General features: G+C 42.4%; 1 protein-coding gene and 1 long non-coding RNA gene across 4 annotated transcripts in view; one reads left to right on the forward strand and one right to left on the reverse strand.

Moving 5' to 3' along the window:
- The window catches only part of LOC122557655 (uncharacterized), a 175,229-nt gene that overhangs the window by 49,415 nt on the left and 110,913 nt on the right, over window positions 1-14,901 (forward strand). The gene's annotated exons all lie outside the window — the stretch shown is intronic.
- On the reverse strand, window positions 31-2,682 carry fibinb (fin bud initiation factor b). Its single transcript, XM_043705456.2, has one exon. The coding sequence runs from the start codon at window positions 2,165-2,167 to the stop codon at window positions 1,550-1,552; it is 618 nt and encodes a 205-aa protein (XP_043561391.1). The 5' UTR covers window positions 2,168-2,682; the 3' UTR covers window positions 31-1,549.

Below are 14,901 nucleotides of genomic sequence, written 5' to 3' on the forward strand. Positions count from 1 at the left end.
ACGATGCCAAAAAAACCGCTTTAACTGCAGTCTGAGTGGATTTGGGCGTTTACTGGTGAGAAAAAAAATCAATGTTCCTTTACCATCTTTAAAGATTTCATAAAACACCAGCTCTGCTATAAATGCCACCAGTCTATCGACGGGAAGACTTTTAATTAAAACCCATTTTAATACCTCCAAACTGAATTTATGGTTTAGCCTCCATTTTTACACCTAGACTGTGTTATTAAGAAGAACCCGAGCTATATTGGTGTGGAAGAAGGATAAATCCAGATAAGGAACATCGTGAACTTATCGGCAAATAAAACCCAAATTACTGTGCAAAACAAGAATGTTGTTTCCGCACTATTTCAGGATTAAATTGTCAAATTGTTAGGGTGTAAATTTTTGGATTGTAGACTGATGGATACTGAGGGGGGGGGGGGAGTGCAGTTTAACTTCCTCGGCTTGGTAGATTCTGTCCACGTTGTGCTGATCCTTTCCTCCACCCCCTCTCCAGCCCAGCAGGGGTGTTGAGCAGCGGCCTCCACAATCTGGGTCACCCCGGAGGAGGTGCGCAGCCACAGTGTGTCAAGGTCTCTGCTTCCAGTACGTTACTGCCCAATTCCGCCTTCACAACCACTCCAGACAATACACGCTTTCAAACGCTTATTCTGCAGCGGATGCTTTAACGCGGCGTCCGCTCGAGAGAGAAAAAAAAATTTATTAAAAAAATTCCTGCAGCTCACTTTAAAACAGCCAACCACAAGACACGTTGAGAAAGCAAACTTATTAACTGGAATCGGGGAATTTTTTTAACCACTTGGACGGAAACTAGTGCCAAATCCAGACTTTAAAGGAGACTCATCAATCAAAAAGCTGTCAGTTTGCTGTAATCGAGCGGTGGGGCATGTAGTTGCTGGATATGACCCGAGTGCTCCAACACTGGGAGGTAAAAGAACACAGTTACCCAGACTCAATGCCCGGGATTTGTTCAATTTGTTCATCCGTTTTAGACTCTCTCCCTCCCTTATCCCCGGCCAATTGTATTAGGGTTCCAGACTGCGAAACAAAAAGGCCAATTTATCCGCACTTCAAACTTCAGACATCTGCACCGACTTACTCACCCCCACAACCCTCACCCTCCTAGCACTGGGTTCTTCTGTCACGACGAAACGTACATTCTCTCTCCCTCTCTGTCTCGTTTTAAAATACTTTGTACCTGCCTGCGGTATTTGAGGCGAAACAGATCAGTATATATTTAACGAACCGAGAACATGTACAACAATGAACGGTTGACAAACTGCAAAATCTACAGGGTAACAAGGAAGCAACCTCCTTGAATAGGAAGCTGGGTCACGGTTATCGATGTCAGAAAGCAATGTTAGTTTATATTCAATAGAAAGTGAGTAGTGGGGGGCAGAGGCCATTGGACACACGTTGCCCCAAACTCACATCACGCCAATCGATTTTGATAAATATGCTGCAGAAGTAAATGACATGTTATTATGCTCGGGGTCTGGAGGGTGGGGGACATGGGGACGTCGGTCCAGTGTGGCTCAGTCAGATCTCAGCTCTTCATGAAATCGTTCTTCAGTCTGCTGAGCCTTGTGCCGTGACTTCTGACGATCAGGGTGAGGAGTTCGTGCTTATCGCTTAAGCCCGACGAGATCTCCAGCGTCTCCCTCAAGATCTGCCTGGTGTGGTACAGCATGTGCAGCACCTCGTCGTTGATCTTGTTCACCTCCTTCAGCTCGCTATCTTGGCTCTGACGGAACTTCAGCTCTAGCTCGACCAGAGAGCGGTCCGAGTGCGAGAACGCCTCCCCGATCTGGCTGGTCTCCCGGCGCAGGTAGTTACCGTAGCTGTCCTCGCCGTCCAGGTCATGGGCGATGCTCCTGCCGACCCCGTCCAATACCCTGGCCGCGTCCTCCACTTGCCGCTGGAGGATGAGCATTTCCTGCTTCAGGAAGGTCTGCAGGTCGGCTTCTACCCCGCAGCGCCGCTCGTCCGAGACGCGGAAAAGCATCTGGCACTTCTCGGGGTCGTCGTTCTCTTCGTAGTCGCCGTCCGGCACGAAATAATGGTGAAAAGTGCCATTGGACATCTCCGGGTGCAGGGGCCCAGTGAAATAGCCCTGAGTTAGGGAACACAGCAGACTGGCGTAGAATACTCGCAGAGCTAACATCTTCAATGCAACCCGCCGGTCAGAAGCAGCCACTCTTTAAGATCTTTTGGAAACATGGACTTTTTTTTCCCCATTGTGGGACCCCCAGCGGAACATCCCCGTCAAGTCTCCGCTCCCATCTCCGACCAATGATTCCTCTGCAACCCCGCCGTAAGGTGTAATTTGAGTTGAGTTTTTTTTTCACTCTGCTTTCCACGTCTCTCTCTCTTTCCAACAAGTGTTTCTGTTCAGCCGTCAAATCAGGGAGAATGTGGAAAGCTCAGATGACAGTCCTTTGGCAGGCGCCCCGAACAGACCAACATCTGGCTTTTGAGAGGACGCGAGCCAGCGACGTGTCCTCTCTCTCTCTCAGAACTGGGAGACAACTATAGCGCCAGTTACATAAGAGCCCTGCCAACCCCCTCGACTTTATTAGAAGAAAAAATATTGCTTCGTAAAGAATCTTTGTGTCAAATAGTGTTTTCTGTGTGTGTAGGCAAACCTACTTTGCGCCTTTTAGGACTTTTCAAGGTAACCGCCCTCCCTCTCTCGTTACCGGGATCCTTCCGAAATTATAGAGCAGTCTGACCGGACCCCCCCCCCCCCCCCTCATTTTAAATTAAGGGTGCGATTTAAAACATCAGAGAACAGCCGCTCCACCACCTCCAGAATAAATCTCTGCTCATTTCGGACACCGATTGACCACGGGTCAGTTTGACTGAGCCAACCTCCTCCTTCGAGCCATCAATGAATACTGTCGCCTGTTCAACGCTGTAAGTTTTACTCTCCCAAAGACACAAGCCTCCGGTAGTGGTATTAAAGGCACTGCAGCCACGATTCCCTGCTTATTGAGAAATCCATCCGCTTTACTTCAAACCTCCTCTTGCCCAACCTTACTTCATCACATGTGTTTGTAACGATATAATTTGCAGCATGAATATTTCGCGAGCTATTTTACTCCTACTGTACGGTTCAAAGTCCAGTTTCACTGTAATGATCGTACGGATCACACGGAGCCAGACACTGAAACTGACCCACAGCAAATAAGCCTCAGTTCTTAGTAAAAACTGAAAGAAATACGGATGCTGTAAATCAGAAATAAAAAACAGAAATTGCTGGAAAAGCTCAACAGGTCTGGCAGCATCTGTGGAGAGAAATCAGAGTTAACGTTTCAGGTGGAGTGACCCTCCTCAGAATTTATTTCTTTTTTAAATGCTATTTATTGTAAATTAGCATTGCAGATGCGAAACGAGAAGTTATGGTTTCAGTATAACTCCAATTTGTTTTCCGACAAGGTCAAACCCGTAATTGATCTTTTTTCTCATTTGATACGTTCAATGTGTCCTGTTTTATTTTTAGTTAACCTGAGAATGTAACTTTTAAAAAAAAAAGTTTTGTGATTTAATAGGTGAGAGACTTGACAAACAAGCTATTTAATTTCAGTTACATCACACTATAAACTTTTGCTATAAATTCTGAGTTACAATTGTGTCCCCCACAACCACCTGATGAAGGAGCGGCGCTCCAAAAGCGAGTGCTTCCAATTAAACCGGTTGGACTTTAACCTGGTGTTGGGCGATTTTTAACTTTGCAAAAGTGAGGACTGCAGATGCTGAAAACCAGAGTTTAGATCAGAGTGGTGCTGGAAAGCACAGCAGGTCAGGCAGCATCCGAGGAGCAGGAAAATCGACGTTTCGGGCAAAAGCCCTTCATCAGGATATCTGCCTCATCAGCCTGGACCAACTTTATACTTTGTACACCCCAGTCCAAAACCGGCATTTTCAAATCATGACTGCCTTACTTTGAAAGATTGTGTCAAACTGTAGAATCAGCATCAGAGGCAATTACCTACCTGGTGTTTCCTGTACTGTAGCCAGCTAAACTGTAAGGCAGCAGCTAAAGTAGGTTGCAACAATGTGTAACAAATAAAAACAGAGTCATACTGGACTCGAAATGTTAACTCAATTTCTCTTTCCACCGAAGCTGCTTGGCCTATTACGTTTCTCCGGAACTTTCTGTTCTTATTGCAGCAACGTGCATCTAACGCGCATTGAAAGGTGAGTTTATTTAATATTGACCTCAAAAAAAACAAATGCAAATTAACGGCGTAAAGAGGGTGAGGGGCTCAGACCTAATACTGCGCTTTCTTTCAACCCTTATGTTTTGCGCGTATTTTTGTAAACAATTCAAATCACAAAAAGTGAAAAAAAATCGGAGACTAAAACCAAATTATTGCACATGTGCTGGGACTTCAATCCGAGCTTCCCAGCTCAGAAGTAGAGGCAGCACCACTGCACCACTCACCATCAACTCCACAGGCTAGATACTTTCCCAATCAACCTGTTCAGAGATGTTATGACACACCTCTGGAACAGGTGGGACTTGAACCCAGGCCTCCTGGTGCAGAAGCAGGGATACTATCACCATGCCACAAAAGCCCTCAACTCAGGCTCGAGGCAATTTTTGATACGCATATTTCCATTAGGATAGAATTGTGCTGTCTTTTGTAGTGCCCCTATCTCTGGACATGGAGGCCCAGGTTCAAGACTCACCTGCTGCAGAGATGTGTAATAACATCTCTGAATAGATTGATTAGAAAAATGGATTAATAAAATGCGACGTTCGCAGTAGGCTCCTTTCACATTGTTAGGCTCCAATCTCAATGACTCAGGTTCTGAAGCAGTCTGTGCCCATACCCACTCCCAGTTTTACATTGGAGTGTCAGTCTTGATTCAGTTTTGTATGAAGTTCTGAAGAGGAATTTAAACCCAATTATATCAGAAGCGAGTGTGCTGTCAGCTGAACCATAACGGACAGCTCATGCTATTTTGGCAGCAAAGACAGCAGGTGTGTATGGAGGTCCAGCACTTCCATGTTTCCTTCCATGGCACACACCATTCTGATCAGAATATTTTTCATCATTCAAAAACAAAACTATGCATTGTTCCTTATCAGCATTGTTGAAACTTTTTCACCATGCAAACTGCAATGGTTCAAAAAGGAGGCCCATGACCACATTCTCAAGGACAATTCAATGGCAATAAATGCTATTCTTGATGTTACACCCAGATCACTATAATTTTTTATATCTTATTTTTCTAAGCAACATTTATTTAATGCCTCCAATTGCTTGTAAACCATTGATGAAGACACTGATTGCTTTAAACTGAACCATAATGAAAGACCTCATTATGTGTTGGACATGTGTATGGACTCTCAATACATCAGTATTTCTAGGTCCTATATTCTACTTCTTAAAAGTATAAGTCTAGAGTACCAGTAAAAATAAGCCCCAAACTTATTCATCTCTAGCATTTCTTCTGAAAGTCTCAGAATGTGTTTATATTACAACTTGAGCACAGCTATAGGGTTGTTTTTGCTTCGCAGCCACATTCAGGTTTGTACTACAAACCTCCATCCAAGTCCAGAGAATCTAGAATATTGTGAGAGCCCTAGATGAGACAGTATAATACCACTTAGATTTCAGCCCACATGAAGTAAAAATTCAGATTGCTTTCAGATCTGGTTTTAAAGCTATTTAGAGAATACTTTGGGCTTAAACTTGCCCACTTTTAATTTGAATACCTTGAGGATGCAGGTGCACCTTTCTGTTCTTTATCCAGATACACTTTCACTGATGAGTGTCCTTTTCTAGGGCAAGTGAAGTACAGTTTGAGGCAGTAAGAATATAAATTGCATATTGCATGGCTGAGTATACATATACTTACTAGTCCCTGTATAAACCCACCCTTATGAAAATGTAAGATATCCTTTCATAATGTGCTATGTTGTAAAGAAACACAGCTGTGTTCCCAAACAAATAACATTTGAGCACTCCACATTTAATTGATCCAGAAACACCAGGAATTTTGAACTGGAAAGAATTTGGTGTTTGTGTGATATATTCAGAAATAACAAAATCATTTGAATTGTACTGAATATAGCATTTTCATTTGCAAGACAATTTGGATGCATAACCACAAAGTGACATGATAGAAATTATGTTCCAATTTTGCCAACTTCATTCATTATGGATGAAAGACAAAGAACAAAGGGCATAGAGATCAAGAAACTCAGCCTTAGAAATGTGTCAATTTATAGATTGATGAAAATCTGCAGATTCTTCCAATCTCACACTTTCAGTCTAATCTGTGTTCTTTTCTGGTTTGATCTTCACATACAGCTGATAAGTGTTCTGGATAGAAAAGGCTTGAACGAGTGCAGAAAAACCAATGGCTGACCAAGGAGTGGGGAAAAACAGCATGAATTGTAGATTTTCATCTGCTTCTGCCGTTGATTTATGGAAGATATTGTCTAGTCACAGAATGCTGGAGATGAGAGTTTCCTGGGTGAATGAAACATGAGTTGACAGGTTTAGGGCGATGAAAGTATAATCAGAGCAAAGGATAGATGTTTGGAATACCATTAACAAAAATGTGCCTGAAATTAGGACATGTAGATTTTGTGAAATTGTGGCTGAGGTCCAGATAAAAAGCAACCAGAGAATGATAAAATATTTTGAAAAAGCTATAGGGAGAAGCTAAATAGACTGGGACTGTTTTTGCTGGAGCTCTGGATGCTGATAGGTGACCTAATAGAGGTTTATAAAATCATGAGGGGCATGGATAGGATAAATAGACAAGGTCTTTTCCTGGGATGGGGAAGTCTATGGTTAGAGGGCATAGATTTATGGTGAGAGGGGAAAGGTTTAAAAGGGACCTAAAGGGCAACTTTATGTGTATGGAATGAGCTGCCATATTCCAGGAGACTGGTATAATTGTAACATTTAAAAGGCACCTAGATGGGTATATAAATAGGAAGGGTTTAGAAGGATATGGGCCAAATGCTGGCAATTAGGATAAGATTAATTTAGGATATCTGGTCGGCATGGATGAGTTGGACCAAAGGGTCTGTTTTCTTGTTGTACATCTCTATAACTCTGTATTGTAGGATATCATAATTACAACTACTACTTTATAAAGGTTTATAAAATCAAGAGGGCCATAGTTGAGGTGAATGGCAGGTGTCTTTTCCATAGGGTTGGGGATTTCAAGACTCAGGGTCATACTTTTAAGGTGAGGGGGAAAGATTTAAAAATGACATGAGGGGCAACCTTTTTACACAAACAATGGTATGTATGTGGAATGAACTTCCAGAGGAAGTGACGTATATGGTTACAACATTTAAAAGACATTTAGAGAAGTACATGAAAAAGAGAAGTTTGGATGGATGTGGGCCAAGCGTTGGCAGGTGGGACTAGTTTAGTTTGGGATTATGGTTGGCATGGACTGTTTGGACCGAAGGGTCCGTTTCCATGCTGTATGACTCCAAGACTCTACTTGGAAGTAAAATCCAAACTCACAGCAGATTGTGTAGGCAGTGCAGAGCAGAAGCAGCCAGGATTCATCCAGAACTGTTGATGATAGAGGGAGTGGCTGAATACAGAATATGGAATAATCACAGTTGATGAAATAAAAATGAAAGAATCTGGATTTCTTTCCAATAACTTTCACAACCTCAGATGTCCCAAATGACTTGACAACATTTAAAGTGCAGTTACTTTTTTTTATTGTCAAAAGCAAAAACCAAATTGCACACAGACATGGTGACAAAATGATGTAAAGTGGGGCATGGGTTTTGGCCAATGTACAAGGAAATCTCTTTGAGCTTCTTTCTGTTCACTGGAGAGAGAGAGAGAGAGAGAGAGGGGGTGGGAGAGAGAGAGAGAGAGAGAGAGAGAGACAGAAGCTCAATTGAATGTTCATTTGGAAAAAAATTATGACTTGGGTGCAAATGATAAATAGAAATACTCCAAAATAACAACTACAACATTTTGCATTATATAGCAATTTTAAAATTGCAAAGTGACCCGAGAGGCAACACAAGAGCAGTCCTAAACAAAATCTCATTCTGAGCCACAGAAAGTGATAATAAGGAAAGTGTAATGAGTCAACAACCAGGTGCATAGATTCAAAGTAAGACATAGAAGGCTAAGAGGAGAGTTGAGGAGAAATGTTTCTGCTTAGAGGGTGGTGGGAGTTGGAACTCACTGCTGAAAGAGGTCGTTGAGTCAGAAATTCTTGTAACATTTAAGCAGTATTTTGATATTCACTTGTATTGCCATAGCCTCAAGGGCTATGTGTCAAGAGGTGAAAAATGGTATTAGTGTAAGATATTTGTGAACTGGCATGGATACAATGGGATGAATGGCTGTAAGTGTCTAAGACCTTAGGCCATAGGATTTGGAAACAGAATTATACCATTTGGCCCACTGAGTTTGATCTGCCATTCCATCATTGCTCATATGTTTCTCAAACTCATTCTCCTCCCTTCTCCCCATAACCCTTAATCCCCTTACTAATTAAGAATTTACTATCTCCATCATAAAGACACTCAATGACTTGGCCACCGTAGCTTTCTGCAACAATGAGTTCCACAGATTCACTACCCTTTGACTGATCAGTGGTGGGCAAGTTGTCGGAGGTAATCCTGAGGGACAGGATTTACATGTTTTTGGAAAGGCAAGGACTGATTAGGGATAGTCAGCATGGCTTTGTATATGGGAAATCTCTCTTCCCTGGGATAGGGAAGTCCAGAACTAGAGGACATAGGTTTAGAGTGAGAAGGGAAAGATATAAAAGAGACCTAAGGGGCAACTTTTTCACGCAGAGGGTGGTACATGTATGGAATGAGCTGCCAGAGGAAGTGGTGGAGGCTAGTGAAATTGCAACATTTAAAAGGCATCTGGATGAGTATATGAATGGGAAGGGTTTGGAGAGATATGGGGCGGGTGTTGGCAGATGGGACTAGATTGGGATGGGATATCTGGTCGGCATGGAAGAATTGGACCAAAGGGTCTGTTTCTGTGTTGTACATCTCTATGACTCTGAGTCTCACTAACTTGATTGAGTTTTTTGAAGAAGTAACAAAGAGGATTGATGAGGACAGAGCAGTGGATATGATCTGTAAGGACTTCAGTAAGGCAATCAGACAAGGTTCCTCATGGTAGACTGGTTAGCAAGTTAGATCTCATGAAATACAGAGAGAACTAGCCATTTGGATACAGAACTGGCTCAAAGGTGGTGGAGGGTTGCCTTTCAGACTAGAGGCCTGTGACCAGTGGGGTGCCACAAGGGTCAATGCTGGGTCCACAGCTTTTCGTCATTTATGTAAATGAATTGGATGTGAACATAGGAGGTACAGTTAGTAAGTTTGCAGATAAAACCAAAGTTGGAGGTGTAGTGGACAGCGCAGAAGGTTACCTCAGAGTACAACAGGATCTTGATCAGATGGGCCAATGTGCCATGGCATGGCGGATGGAATTTAACTTAGATAAATGTGAGGTGCTGCATTTTGGAAAAGCATATGATGACAGGACTTATATACTTAAAGGTAAGGTCCAAGGGAGTAATGCTGAACAAAGAGACCTCGGAGTGCAGGTTCATAGTTCCTTGAATGTGGAGTCACATGTAGATAGGATAGTGAAGAAGGCATTTGATATGCTTTCCTTTATTGGTCAGTACATTGAGTATGGAAGTTGGTACGTCATGTTGTGGCTGTTCAGGACATTGGTTAGGCCATTTTTTGAATACTATCTGCAATTCTGGTGTCCCTCCTATTGGAAGGATGCTGAGAAACTTGAAAGGGTTCAGAAAAGATTTACAAGAATGTTGCCAGGGTTGGAGGATTTGAGCTATGGGGAGAGGCCGAATAGGCTGGGCTGTTTTCCCTAGAGTGTCAGAGGCTGAGGAACGACCTTATAGAGGTTTATAAAATCATGAGGGGCATGGATAGGGTAAATAGGAAGAGTCATCTCTATGACTCTATGAAGCAATTCCTTCTCATCCCTTTTCTCTGGGTGCTCTCAAGTCCTAATATCTCCTACTACTGGAAATATTTTCTGTGTCCACTCTGTCCAGGCCTCTTAGTATTCTTTAAATTTCAGTTGGATGCCCCCCTCATCCTTCTGAACTCCATCAAGTACAGGCGAGAATCCTCAACCGCTCCTTATATGATAAGCCCTTGGGACCATCTTGTAAACTTCCTCTGGACCCCTGCAAGGCCAACACATCCCTCCTTAGAAATGGGGTCCAAAACTGCTCACAATATTCCAGATGCGGTCTGACCAGAGCCTGAGATAGCCTCAGCAGTACACCCCTGCATTTGTTTTCTAGTCTTCATAAAATAAGTGCTAACATTGCTTTTACCTTCCTAACTGTTAACTGAATTTGAATGTTAACCTTAAGAGAATCATGAACTCAGACTCCTAAGTCCCTTTGTGCTTCAGATTTCTGAAACCTTTCCCCATTTAGAAAATAGTCTATGCCTCTATTCTTTCTACCAAAGTGCATAATCTCACACTTCCGAATTTGTATCCCAACTGCCACCTTTTTGCCCTCTCCCAGCCTGTCCCAGTCCTTCTCCTGCTTCCCCGCTACCTCAACACTACCTGTCCCTTCACTATCTTTGTCATGTACAAACTTAGCAACAATGCCCTCAGTTCGTTCATCCAGATTGTTAATGCATAGCATGAATGGGCAAAACTCCACTTGTCATCGGCTGCCATTGTGAAAAGACCCCTTTATCTCTATATTCTTCCTTCTGCCAGTCAGCCAATCCTCTAACACCAGCCTCCTGTGCAGCTCCTTGTCAAAGCTCTTCTGGAATTCTTTCATGGAAATCATTTCCACTGGCTCTCCCGAGTCTAACTTGCTCATTACCTTCTCAAAGAAATCTAACAGATTTGTCAGGCATGAGCTCCCTTTGATGAAGCTGTGCTAACTCAGCCCTATTTTACCATGCAGTTCCAAGTATTTCACAATCTCTGATAATGAACTGTAAAATCTGTTCAATGACTGTTCAGGCTAACTGTCCTATAGCTTCCTGTCTTCTGCCTCCCTCTGTTCTTAAACAAGGCTGTTGCGTTCACCATTTTCCAGTCCTCTGGGACCCTCCCTGACTTCGGTGATCACTGAAAGATCACCACGAATGCCTCCAAAATCCCCTCAGCTATCTTCTTCAGAACAGTGGCATATAGTCTGTCTAGTCCAAGTGATCTATCCACCTTAAGACCTTTCAGTTTTCCCAATACCTCCACTTTAATGATGGCCACTGCACTCACCTCTGTCTCCTGACTCTCTTGAAGTTCTGATTTGCTGCCAGTGTCTTCCACTGTGCAAACCAATGCAAAGTACATAAGAACTAGGAGCAGGTATAGGCCATCTGGCCCTTTGAGCCTGCTCTGCCAGTCAATAAGATCATGGCTGATCTTTTAGTGACGTCAGCTCCACTTACCCACTCTTTCACCATAATCCTTAATTTCTTTATTGTTCAAAAAATATCTATTTTAACTTTAAAAACATTTACTGAAGTAACATCAACAACTTCACTAGGCAGGGAATTCCATAGATTCACAACCCTTTGGGTGAAGAAGTTCCTTCTCAATTCAGTCCTAAAGCTGCTCCCCCTAATTTTGAGGCTATGCCTTCTTGTCCTAGTTTCAACTGCCACTGGAAACATCCTCTCTATGTCTATCTTGTCTATTCCCTTCATAATTGTATATGTTTCTATAAGATTTCCCCTCATTCTTCTGAATTTAATTGAATATAATCCCAGTCTACTCAGTCTCTCCTCATAAGCCAACCTCCTTAAATTCAGAATCAACCTAATGAACCTTCTCTGCATCCCCTCTAGTGCCAGTACATCCTTTCTCAAGTCAGGAGACCAAAGCTGCACACAGTACTCCAAGCACCCTATACAACTGCAACATGACATGACCTCCCTGCTTTTAAACTCTCTCCCTTTAACAAAGAAGGATAAAATTTTATTTGCCTTCCTAATTACTAGTTGCACCTGCAGACCAACCTTCTGTGATTCATGCACAAGGACCCCCAGGCTCCTCTGCATGGCAGCATGGTGCAAGGTTTTACTGTTACACCTCTCAATTTGGATGACTTCCCATTTATTAACATTGTATTCCATTGCCAGACCTTTGACCTGCAATCTTCTTCTTCCCGACCTCTCCGCCCCACCCCCTCTCCGGTCTATCACTCTCACCTTAACCTCCTTCCACCTATCGTATTCCCAACGCCCCTCCCCCAAGTCCCCCCTCCCTACATTTTATCTTAGCCTGCTTGGCACACCCTCCTCATTCCTGAAGAAGGGCTTATGCCCGAAACGTCGATTCTCCTGTTCCTTTGATGCTGCCTGATCTGCTGCACTTTTCCAGCAATACATTTTTAAGCTCTGATCTCCAGCATCTGCAGTCCTCACTTTCTCCTTTGCCCATTCAATTAAAGTATCTACTGGAGACAGAGAGGGAGAGGATCTATGGGGTCCCGTTGTCCACCGTGCTCATAATGTCTTCATAAAATTCCAAAATATTACTTAAACATGACTTGCCCTTCATGAACCCATGATGTGTCTGCCCAATGGGACAATTTATATAGATGCCTTGCTTTTTTTTCCTTGATAATAGACTCAAGCATCTTCCTCAATACAGAAGTTAAGTTAACCAGTCTATACTTCCCCTCTTTTGTCTACCACCATTCTTAAACAGAGACGTCACACTTGCTGTTTGCCAATCTGCTGGAGCTACCCCAGAGTCAAGCAAATTTTGGAAAATTACCACAAGTGCACTTGCTATTTCTCCCACCATCACTTTTAGTACTCATTTATTTCATTGTTTCATATTACTACGTCTCCAGCCTCATTTTATAGTGGTCCAATGTCCATTCTTTTCTCGCTCTTACCTTTTATATAGAAAGTCATAGAGTCTGGGAGATGTACAGCATGGAAACAGACCCTTTGGCGCAACTCGTTCAAGCCAACCAGATATCCTAACCTGATCTATTTTCCAGCATTGGCCCAAATCCTTCTAAATGCTTCCTATTCATATACCCATCAGATGCCTTTTAAATGTTGTAATTGTACCAGCCTCCACCACTTCCTCTGGCAGCTCATTCCATAAATGCACCACCCTCTGCATGATAAAGGATAGTGGATTCAAGAGTTATGGGGATAAGGCAGGAACAGGATACTGATTGAGGATGATCAGCCATGATCGTAATGAATGGTGGTGCTGGTTCGAAGGGCAGAATGGCTTACTCCTGCACCTATTGTCTATTGTCTATTGAAAAAGTTGCTTCTTAGGCCCCTTTTAAATTTTTCCCCTCTCACCTTAAACCTGTGATCTGTATTTTCAAACTGACCATCCAAGGGAAAAGGTCTTGTCTATTTACCCTATCCATGCCCCTCTTGATTTTATAAACCTCTAAAAGGTCACCCCTCAGCCTCTGACACTCCAGGGAAAACAGCCCTAGCATATTCAGCATCTCCTTATAACTCAAATCCTCCAATCCTGACAATATCCTTGTAAGTCTTTCCTAAACTCTTTCAAGTTTCACAACATCCTTCTGATAACTGGGAGACCAGAATTGCATACAATATTCGAAAAATGGCCGAACCAATGTCGTGTACAGCCACAAATGACCTCCCAATGCCTATACTCACTGCTTTGAACAATAAAAGAAAGCATACCAAATGCCTTCCTCATTATCGTGTCTACTAAAAAAAACTCTTGTAATCTTCTTTTATATTACTATTTTGATTACCCTCATTTTCCATCTTCTCCCCACTGAAATAGCTCTACAGAGGCTGGTATCCTGTCATCAAGCCACTCTTTATTTACATCTGGAGAGTCTTTGACACTGATCCTGCTTCCTCAGAGTCAGACCTCAGAGTGAGCAGAACCTCTGACATTCCTAAAAATCACACAACACCAGGTTATAGTCCAACAGGTTTAATTGGAAGCACACTAGCTTTCGGAGCAACGCTCCTTCATCAGGTGATAGTGGAGGGCTCGATCGTAACAGAATTTATAGCAAAAATTTACAGTGTGATGTAACTGAAATTATACATTGAAAAATTGATTGTCTGTTCAGCCTTTCATCTGTTAGAATACAGTGATAGTTTCACTTCTTTCATGTGCAAATCACAAAACGTTTTTTTTTAAAAAGTTGCATTCTCGAGTTAGCTGTTAACAATGGTGATAGCTAGACAATATGTTGAAGGTGTTGACCCCCTGTGTTCTCTGTCTATGCCATGATGTTTAGATTGATTCTAATCTAAAAAGTGAGATAACGGAGTTTTACATAAATTCATGCAGGTTTTGAGCTCAGAGTCCTACATGAATGCATGCTGTTTTTGAGCAAAGTACAATGTAACTCTGCAAGTACAAATTCACCCCACAAAATATATGTGTGCATGTGGGTCTTTGTCTGTGTGTGTGTCTGTCTGTCTGGGGTGGGGGTTGTGAGTGTGAGAAAGTGTGTGTGTGTGTGTAGTGAGTGCAGAGTGTCTTTAATCTGTGAGGGGTTGTAATTGAATTCTGTGTTAGTTTGAAAACCATTCTAGGTGGCTTACCTGTTATTTTGAAAACAAGTGTTAATTTTGTTGTGTGAAGTGTTACATGAGTTTCTAATTTTTTATCACAAATCCTTTTACAGTAAATGTGGCATATGAAGCTGTAAACTTTGATTCATTTTCTGGCAGTCAGAAAATTTGTAATCATCAGTCGCTCAGTGCTTCATTTGTACAACGTTTTCCCTAATTTAATGTGCTACCCAATTACACAGGAAAAGGAATTCCTAAAGAAAGCATAACCTTAAGCTCACTGAAAAATTAGCATTCCATCAGCCAATGTGTCAATCCAAAAGATCTCCCTCCATGATCTTAGTGAAAGTATTAACCAAGGT

The sequence above is a fragment of the Chiloscyllium plagiosum genome, unplaced genomic scaffold (genome assembly GCF_037043375.1).
Source record: "Chiloscyllium plagiosum isolate Xiang-an unplaced genomic scaffold, Cpla_swu_hap1 HiC_scaffold_18, whole genome shotgun sequence".
NCBI lineage: Eukaryota > Metazoa > Chordata > Chondrichthyes > Orectolobiformes > Hemiscylliidae > Chiloscyllium > Chiloscyllium plagiosum.